At 26.3% G+C, this 10868-nt stretch overlaps 1 protein-coding gene across 1 annotated transcript; it reads right to left on the bottom strand.

The window, feature by feature from the left end:
• Positions 1–1455: 1455 nt before the first annotated feature.
• Positions 1456–10546, bottom strand: LOC135928068 (probable serine/threonine-protein kinase clkA). The gene is made up of 6 exons (XM_065464400.1): positions 10275–10546; positions 9413–10229; positions 8920–9038; positions 3875–4033; positions 2779–2958; positions 1456–2068 (listed from the first exon to the last, which is right to left on the bottom strand). The coding sequence occupies exons 1-6, from the start codon at positions 10350–10352 to the stop codon at positions 1988–1990; spliced, it is 1434 nt and encodes a 477-aa protein (XP_065320472.1). The 5' UTR covers positions 10353–10546; the 3' UTR covers positions 1456–1987.
• Between the last annotated feature and the right edge of the window lie 322 nt (positions 10547–10868).

The raw sequence follows: 10868 nt of genomic DNA, 5'->3' as shown, positions 1-10868 counted from the left end.
CTATATCTTCTTGAATACAAAGTTGGTTAAGATACAAATACTTTTAAATAATATGTATCTTAGATACTGGATACAAGATACTTTCCAAAATTTTAAAAAAGATACAAGATTAAAAGTATCTTGTATCTTAGATATAAATATCCGCGATACTGCCCAACCCTGTTGCAGATACATTTGAAAGAATGTATCTAGATAAGGATCCATTTTTAGACTATGTAATTAGATATTTGGACTATACATCTGTAACGGTATCTATTAAAATCATTTGAAAAGTATTAACACCTTTGCTTAGAGCTTTAAGCCATTTATTTGAATGTTATCTGATTACATATTTTTTTCAGATTTCGAGGGCATTCATCAATTTTTTGTTTTTGTACTTTGTGAACCACTTAATCACCATGGATAAACTTTCACGTTATCTTTATAATTTTCATTCGTTATTACATGCATAAATTTTATTTTTACTATATCTTATATATTATTTTACAATTTCTTTCTAGAATATTACGATTATTTAATTATCCAGGACTGGAAAGATGATCCTTGCCAACTTTCATGATAAAATTCTCTAGTAGAATCATGACATCGTGAAGAGGATATTGAGTTTTCAAGCGTCCAAATCGTTATAGCATCCTGTTTTTTTAATATCACTAAATTTGTACATAATAAAATTTTTAAATATAGTTTTGAACTTTTTTTTGCATTATACAATGAAAGATTTGTATATTTTTATACTTCAAGCAGTGGTTTTTGTTTTTTTTAAGTATTTAATAAAACACGTTTACCCTGTAATGCTAAGGATTAATTTTTTTTTCTCCTTAAAAATAAACAGAAGAAATTTTTGATTAAGAATTTTATACTACCCTTTTGAAAACGGCTAATTAGCTGAATTCTCATGGTTATTAATTAGCTTTGTCCTTAAGAGTAAGGCCAATTCCTTATTAAGTGTAAGGCCAATTAGAAATACCTATTTTTTTGGCTAAGCCAATTTAAAAAAGTGGCAGAACCAAACCAATTTTCATACATATAGTAGGGGAAGGGGTGGGGTTAGAAAACGTCTTAGCATTGCTTTGAAATCGGGATTTACTCACGCCAATCGTTTATCCAATAACATTCACAATTCAGCAATAGGACAGAAAATTAAAATCTATAAATGAGTTGGACTGTTTGACCTCACCCGACAAATTTGGAGTAAGCCGAATACTCCTAATTTTAATAGGGACACAGCTAGTAATATGGATCCTGATTTTGACGCTTCTATATGAGCCTTTGGCAGCCAAAGATGAAAAATATAAATAGGAAGTTTTACTAGAAAGGCTAAGATGATGAGGAATATTGTTCCTGAACCTCAACCTCTCAAGTTATCAGATATCATTAGTTCCGATCATTATGATAGTTTGAGGTTCAGGAACAATAAAAGTAAAAGCAACAACGTTTCTCACTTCAAAAATAATATTTACTGATAACTGTAATGTTTATTTTTTCCCCCTTTCTCTACTTCTGTTAAAAATAAAGATAATAAAAATATTAATATTGTCGCGTTCGTAAAAAGAAATCTAAAAAAAATGGGGGGAAAAAAAATTAATATAATACACTTTTAAAAAATATATATAATTTATATAATGATAAAACTGAAAGGAAGGAAGTGATCAGAAAAAATATTACAAATTATTTATATTTTATATTAATTATTTATTTAAAATAATATATTTATATATTTTATTTATAAGGTGAAATTTAAAATAAAAAAAAAATTAAATCCTAAAATATACAAAATTACATAATTCATCGGCTGCAAAAAAAATAAAAATATAATATATACAATAGTAAATTTTTAAAAAAATCAAATTATCACATTTTTAATTTTGTTTTTTTTTATTTTTGTTAAATAATATAATATAAATAAAAATTATAAAGGCGGGGTTTTTTTATTTTGTTTCCCGTGTTTTTTTCTACGATTTCGTGTTTTATTTTATAATATATTTATTTAGCGTTTATTGAAAAACTGAGTGGAAGCGGAGGAGAGTGTGGTGTTATTCGTAAGAACGGAAGTCCCATATTTATTAGCCTGTAAAAAAAAATTGATAAATATAATAGAAGAATCACGTTTTAAGCGAATATTAAAAATCGTGGAATACATTATAATTCTTGTTGAAAAAAGAAAAGAATATAGAATATTTCGAAAAATCTTTAAATGAGGTGGTGGCAATTTTAATAAACCTATCTCTCTTCGAACGCCATAAGATATTAATCGACGTAAATGCCCAAATTTTTTCCTTACTTTCTCCCTTTCTTATGAAAAGTAAATCTAATTTCAACGTAACCTTCTTATATAAAAATTTATCCCTATCCCCCCCCCCTTTTTTTAAGCGATTTTTGAAGCATGCTTTCAACTATAGTTGAGTAATAACTAAATGTCCGATGCTCAATTTTCAGGTGTATGCCAGAGTAAATGAGTTAATATTAACGCGTTTTAATTTATATCAATTCCTTTCAAATTTGAGCCGCTATCTTTTTAAGAAAAGCCCCAAGGTCTAAGGTGATAGTCGGCTAATAACATGATTTAGCCGGCTAAAATTATAGTATTTACACAACTATACTTTGAACTAATTCTTTAATTTATTTCCAAAAAAGGGATATGGATTTCGAACTCCATTTAATCGTTAATATAATCTAACTCGTAGAAAATCGCTTTGACAAAAGGTTCGGTCTTGAAATGAACTTACTTTCTCCCTTCATTTTACTACTTTTTTTTATAAAGAAAAAGTAACAACATACCGTATCTTTGAAAAACTCTTCGACCTCGTCGCGGCTCAACGGTTCCACGTCACGGAAAGCGGACCCATTCCAACCCATCGCCTTGAGGAGCTTGTGTTCGGCTTCCAGCGAGTCGTCCCGTGAATCATCCTGGTCGCCATTTTTGTAGGCTTCGTTTGGGGTTTTGTCATAGTTATTGTTCTAGTCATTTTTTATATCAAAAAATAGTTTTTGAAATTTTAAGATCATTTCCAGTTTTGTTAATTAGCAAATAAATCTCTTTATTTAAAAAATAAATAAATAAAAATGGGATGTGTTTAAATTATTTATGATATATTGATAAAAAACAATGAAATTTTTAATTTTTTTTTGCTCTTTTAAATTCTTCTTAAATATCTTTATGATTCATATATAAAAATATAATTAAGGATGAAAAAAAAATATTGATTTTTTATGTAAAAAAAAATAATAATTTTTATCGGCATAATCCTCGTGGAATATATAATCTACCAATATTTGATTGAAATTTTTTTTATAATCATTTTTATAACTGGCTCACCCTACCTGGCCTCTTAAATTATTTACCTAGTTCATTATATAAAAATTTTAAATTTACTTAGCCTAGCTAGCCAGCCAGCCAGGCTTTGCAGATATCTAATAAATTACTTACCAACAAGGTAAGATAATAATTATGTCATGAAATTTTAAACCGCCTTAAATTTTTTACTAATTTTAATTAACTCACAGTTTTATGACAAAATTGTCTGAAATTCACACCACAGTTATTATACATAGCTTTAATAAGTGTAGTTGAACCTAGATTTCTGTTTTTTTTAAAATACGGTTAAATCAGGATTACCTAGCCTTCGAGATTTTGCCAAAACATGGCAAGATTTGACCACCCTCTTTAGGTGAAATCTCGACGCTTAAGCGATATATGATTGGTTAAAATTTTGATTTCGTTTCAAAAATATGCGAAATCGAGGTTTTTAATAACATTCGATTTCATACAACACAGATTCTTTTTTTCATATTATGAAAAAAACCACAAAAAGCTTAAAGCAGGAAGAAATACATTGAAGCTGTCACAGTTTAATATACATACTATAAGATATACTTGATATCTATCATCATTGCTTAAATGCTCTTCAGTAGGGGTTGAATATTTAAGGACATCATCCGCTTTGTAAGGGCCATCTAGATTATTGAATGCTGAGTCATTATTATTCCAAGAGGAATGATTGTTGTCGATATAGCCATTACTAATGTTGTTAACCTAATTTTTTTAAAAAATAAATATTATTAATATTATATGTGAATTATTAAGAAAATTTGTCAAATTTTTCTTGTCCACATTTAATTTTTGAATCAGGTGATTTTTTGAATAATCCAAAATTTTTGCCTCCTAGTACTGACAGTTCCTGAGATATCAATGGTCAAAAGTGCCTAATAACCTTTTTTCGAAAAATAATCATGCCTAAAAATAATAAGTAAACGTAATTTTGTTAACTCTATTATAGGCCATTTAATAAATATGGAGGATTTTTTTAAAATAATCATATTGCGATTTATATTTACGTCATAACTTTTGAACCCGAAAGCTCCAGGTGCTTCGCTTTACGACTTTCTTTGAATTTTCTATTTTATTATTCGCTTACATTATATCTATTTGCAAAAAATTTTAATGGGAATCTGGCTTATATATCTCCTAGAAAATTTTTTAAATAAATTTGAAATTAATATTAATAAATTTTTAATTTTAAATACAAGTGTTTACTCCCCTAGTATCTATTAATATTAATTTCAAATTTATTTAAAAAAATTTTCTAGGAGATATAAGCCAGATTCCCATTTTTTAGCGATTTAGAACCTATACCTTTATTTTAATATCTGGGAAATGAAAATCTTGCAGTGGTTTCCAATCGGTTTAATTAAGCTCAATAACTAAAATATATTCCAATTCGCAGAGGTTTATTGTGAAGAATATAGTGAATTCTTGTGATGATCTTGTTAATAGATGAAATTAGAGGATATATGTGACCTGTATGTAAGAAAACGATTGGGGATTTGTGCAAAAAGTGGATATAAATAGAGATGAAATTATAATAACTTTTTCCAACCTAAAGGACCAGCAAATTCCTTTGTTTATGCAGCAGCACCTGATATCCATTTTATATCAAAAAATAATATTTTAAAAGTGAACCTATCGAAGACCACTGGGCGTACTTATTATTTATTGCAAAACGAAATTATCAAGGCGTCAAAAAAAACTTAATTTGATGAATAGCCGAAAATAAGTAATATCTTTCGTAAATTTTTTTCCTTTGCAAAACAAAAATATTATTATAGTCGCATCCAAAGAATTCCATCATGATATTAATGCTGGAAATATGTTATTATTTATGCTTAAAGATAGGAAAAAAATTAGTTTTAACAAAAACGCGTTATATTATATAGGAGCGCCAACCATAACTAAAACCCATGGCTGTCCCAAATTTAATTTTTTTTTTATAAATAGATACAATATAAGTGAATAATAAAATATTTAATTCAAAGATTTCATGTTCAAAATTTATAAGATAAAAACCGCAACAATTTTTATATTTTTTTTAAAAAAATCATTAATCTTTACTAATAGTGCACACAAATTGAGTTTACGTTTTGCCGTAATCTTTTAATTAAAAAAACGCAACGCATCCCTTGTTTAAATTGAGTTGCCTTTTTATTAATATCGTCGATTCAAAATTTTAAATAAGTTCTAAAAAAAGGAGTTGTTTTTGAAAATTATATTATCGTCTGCCTTCTTATTTCTTTAATTTCTAAATATTCATTTTTAGGATATAAGCAAGTTTATTTATATTACATTTTATATAATATTACAGAGCGAAGAATAAAAAAAGTAATGAAAAGGCAAACCTATTTGCGTTTTTTTAAAATGGTTGCTAACGTCAAATGGTAATTTTATTAAATTGCACGAGGCCATTTGAAATGCATTATTTGCGCTTGCAACGAACGTTTGAAATGCTCAATTTGTGAGCACTATAAAAGGCCTTTAATACAAAAATTTCTATTTTTAGCATCATTATTTTATAAATTATTACAATTTTTAAATATCGCATTTCTAAAAAAGGTCAAGGAAGTAACTATTAGCACTAAGAGGCTAAAATTTGGGATTCGATACTTTCTAATGGTGTTCTCTCAGTATGCAAAATTTACTCAAAATCAAAAAGAACAGATCGAAAAGTTATCGATTTGGTATGAAATCCTGCTACTAAAAGTTGGTATTAGATAATATTCGACATTGACAAATATTTTTAATTATAATCGACACCAATGGTATCATGCCGATCCATATTTTCAGCGATCCGATATTTTCCGATATTGCTTCAAAATTGATCCGATATTTTTACCGATTTTTAATCACCCCCGTTTGAACCAAATGTAATTAAGAAATCAATATTTTTTATGCAAAAAATCGAATTATGAATAATTTAATTTTTTTATTTCTACAATTAAGACTATAATAAAAAAATATATATTTAATAATATATCCATTTTATGTTGGAATTATAAAATTGTAATATTTAATAAATCAAATTATAATATATTAGATTTTTTAAATAAATTAAGAGCCTCTAGATTTTCTGGAAATAAGCTTCTACGATATGGACTCTCTTTATCTCCTGCCGTACTGAAGGCAGACTCAGATAATTCCGCAAAAATATTTCCATAATTCAGATACCATATTTAAAAAAATTCTTTTATTTAAAGTATAAATAAAAAAATTGGCGTTATTTAAAAAGATTTAAAATAAATAAAACTTGGGTGTTCCTTTCTATTTTTAAAAAAAAAATTTTAAATACTATATATCTATTTTAAAAAAGAAATAAAATTTAAAAAAATTATTTAGAAAATATTATAATAATGTAAAATAAATATACATAGTATAAAATGAAATAACAAAAAAAAAGAAAAGTAAAAAGATCGGATCGGTTTTTACAGGTATCGGCCCGATCCGATATTTTCGGAAAACGCTAAATCGGCACCGATCCGATCTTTAATATCGGCACAGCCCTAGTATCAGCTGATCTTAAAAAAGAGGCAATCGTTTTTACTATTATTTTATAAAAAAACGAAGTATAATCTCATATAAAAATTAAATTTTATTATACATTTATTTTATATAAGTAAAATGAAAAAAAACAATTTTACCCCAATTTACCATTATTACCAAATTAATCAGTAATTGTTGCATTTCTGCAACAAGCCTTGACCCGTATCCAATATATTATATAACAGTAGCCCGCATAAAGCCCCCTTCACATATTAATTTTATATTTTCCTACCAAATTTTGGATAGGTGTTTTCTACCAAATCTCTATAGGTATAATAATCATTAAAAAATGCATTGGCAGTCATTTTAGATTTGTAAAAATAATGTGCTTTATTAATTAATTACCCCAAAAACATTACAGTGATCATTTTATAAATCATAGCTTATAAAAAAAACACTTATAACCAGATTTACTGCATATTGCTACCACTCCTTTTAGCTAATGGTGATGCCAAAAATGGTAGAGGTTATGGCATAAAGATCTCGAGGAAGACAAACAAAAACATGAATGAAGGTGATAATTAGGGATGTACCAATATTTTTTATGAGATAGAATTGGAAATTTGAAAATATCGGTTATCGGCCAATAAATTTTCCGATCTGATAAAATGGAGTCTAAATTTTAGAAGAAAAAAATTTACCTCGAATTTCATAATATATTGATTCTGTCAGATTAAATGTTATTATATAAATAAGTGATATATCAATAAAATGTATTTTACTCCAACTGATCATTAGTATAGTTAAATTATAAAGGCTATATTTTTAAAATGTATATGAAATGAGTAGATTGATGTTATTTAAACCGATTTTTAAAATGGCTAACTCCATATTCTAGCCAAAAAAAAATATTGCCTAAGCCTCGAGATTTCACTTATAGATGACCAAACCTTTGTGCCATCTATGAGTAAAATCTTCAGGCATGCCATAATATTTTACATGATAAAATAGTGAGTTGGCCGTTTTTAAAAATCGAGTCAAATAGAACGATTTTGCAAAACTAGATGTATGCATTAAAAATTAAAACAATTAGTATGCTTACAGAATGTAAAATTAGATATGATATCGGATCGCGGCCGATACTGCCTCAAAAAATGGTATGGGTACACTCCTAGTGATAATGGATTACAATTATAATAATTGGCCACAATTAACGATTCCCAGGGCTGTAAAAATGTAAAAAAGGGTTAGAGAGGAACCTGGTTTACCTGAAAAACCGTTATTAAATGAAGATGTATCAATACTTAAGTAACAATATTGGCCAATGCTTATAATGTTTTCATCAGTTTTTTTTAAACAAGTTGAATTATCAGTTTCTCTTTTTGCTAAACGATAAATTCAGAAAAAAATCAAATACATTCATATTTGGCACAAAAATTGGTGTCTTTTAAATTTTAAATTATTCTTAATTTTTGAAGCAAATTAATAATTTAATATATTTTTCCCAATATATTATACCGTTTACTTTAAATTTTCAATTTAATTAATTATTCATTTAAATTACAATTATGACAAAATTACAGCAATTTAAAGTATAGCAATAATACTTTCTTTAATGTTGAGTTGGATTTCAATAAAAAATCTAAGGCTGAGGTGATAGTTTTTTTACTAAAAAATTCAGTTAGCAAATATTGGGCATATATGTAGCCTCGACTCAGAATTTGCCTTATCTCAATCAAACTCTGATTAGAAGTCGGCTTGGGCCAGCCTAAATAGAATTGTTGAAATTTTTGATCAGGTTTTTATTTGGCCCAACCTATAAATTTTTGCCCAAAAAATAATTTTTTTTATGAAGGAAAAGGATATGCCTTTGCCTAATTCTAAGCTATAAAAAATTGTTAACTTCAGGCCTGGTTTTAGCCAGTAAAAAATAAAAGTTGTCAAGGCCTTGCCAGTATGCTAGCCTGCATAAACTTCTAACTTTGATTATATCTATAACATAATTTAGTATAATCTATATTAAAATAATGTCATTAATTATTTATATAATAAAATGGAAATAGAAGCTAAGCTACTATTTTTTCTAAAGATTTGTGATTTGAACTTACTATATTAGTCTTCCAATCATTTTTGTAATATTGTTGATGGTTGTTTGTACCAGGATTGTAATATGATGTGGAGTAATTATAGCCATTTTTGCTTGTGTTATAGTTATTTTTATCCCATTCTTTAAATTTAGTTATAAAATATATTATTTTAGTAAATAATTTTATTTTATTTAAAATGCAGATAGGGGGAGGGCACCACATGTCCTATATAAATTTGTTACTAATGGCTTATGAAATATAATACAATCTCCCAAAATATTGGCTGCTCAAATAAATTCTCCCCCCCCTCTCAATAAAAGCAACTAGGTATGAGTATACAACTAATTAACTGCAATTATACCTAAATACCCAATATATTATAAATTAATTTCATATCATATTTTTTTAAAATAATTGGTAAAATAAATTATGTACTATCATAACAAATATCAAATAATATATAAAAATTATTTATTATATTAATTCATAAAGCTTAAAATGCAACATTAATTACCAGTATATTTCACCCCAAATCCATTATCCACATTGTTAGGATTATTGTAAGAATATGTGTTAGTGGATGTACCATTACACAATGTGTTGGTATTTTCATATGAGTCATCAAAGTCATTTTTATTGGTTTGAGAATAAGCACCTGAATTTAATATAGGTTTATTAAACCTAAATTTATATGGAGCACTAGTGACAGAATTATATGTGGATTCATTTAGAATATTCCTGGAGTTGTAATTATTTGAATATCCATAATTATTATTATAACTGTTGGAATAATTGTTAGCAAACACAGTGTTATTATTGCTTAAATTAGTGTGATGCCATGGTTTTATATTATTAGCATAACTAACTCTTTCATGGCTTATATTACTTTCATAGTTTTGGGGTGGTTGATAAATTTTGCTAGAAATTTCACTAGTCAACTTTAATCTGTTTAAATTGTTTGCAAGATGGAGTGATGAATGTTTAATAGTGTTATTGTTATATATTTTATCATCATTATAATAGTTTGAATAATCATAGGTATTTTTAACAAATTTATTGTCAAAGGATGGATTTCTATTCAAATAACTTCCTCTGCTAGGATGTGTATATTTGCTTATATAATTATTGTTATATTTTATATTATTAAGTCCCTTATCTTCAGAATAAATATTATTGAACTTTGAATTAAATACTTTTGAGGATAAGGATGAATCAAATTTTTTATTGTTATATACATAATTTTCATTTTTAATATTGGAATTTTGAGAATATTGATTTGATTTGAAGAAAATGGATGTATCACTATTTGAGTCTGATATTGAACTTATAACCTATAAAATATAATATTAAATAGCTCTTAAATAAGAATAACTTACACTTCCATTATTATCTTTAGAAGAAGTTTTCAACCAAGATGGAAATAAATTGTGTCCAACATTCAAATCTTTATCCATTTAAAATGTTTTAACAATCAATAATTGGGAGTAGCCAATTAATGATATGTGTAAAAATTGTATATTTACACCTATTATTGATACATTGGATATGTGTAAAAAAAATTGTATGCTTAATTTATCAAATTTAAAATTTAAAAAAAAGTAATTAATAATTTATTTACATATAGTAATTATATCAGAAAATTCAATCCATTTTAGTTATTTATATGTTCATAAAAAAAATCTTTTTCTATTTAAGTATAAATAATTAATCTTAACCATAATTAATAAATTCATATTGTATTGTTGATTGTCCAAACAATTTAAAGCTATGGTAGATTTCACAGATCAACATTTAAAGTATAAACACATGTGAAATATTTAATTTAATAATGATTTTAACTCAGTATTTATTCATTTGTGATGCATCAAAAATATCGTTCTAAAATAATAATGGCTAGTTACAGTTACTTAGAAAAGATTTATCGATTAAGCTATTGTTAACATGAGGGGTAAGAGTTATTGCTGCAATTG

Source organism: Gordionus sp. m RMFG-2023, chromosome 4, assembly GCF_954871325.1.
Source record: "Gordionus sp. m RMFG-2023 chromosome 4, tfGorSpeb1-WG-v2, whole genome shotgun sequence".
Lineage (NCBI taxonomy): Eukaryota > Metazoa > Nematomorpha > Gordioida > Chordodea > Parachordodidae > Gordionus > Gordionus sp. m RMFG-2023.
The sequence above is the reverse complement of the archived record's forward strand: the minus strand, read 5'-3'. Positions and strand labels throughout refer to the sequence as shown.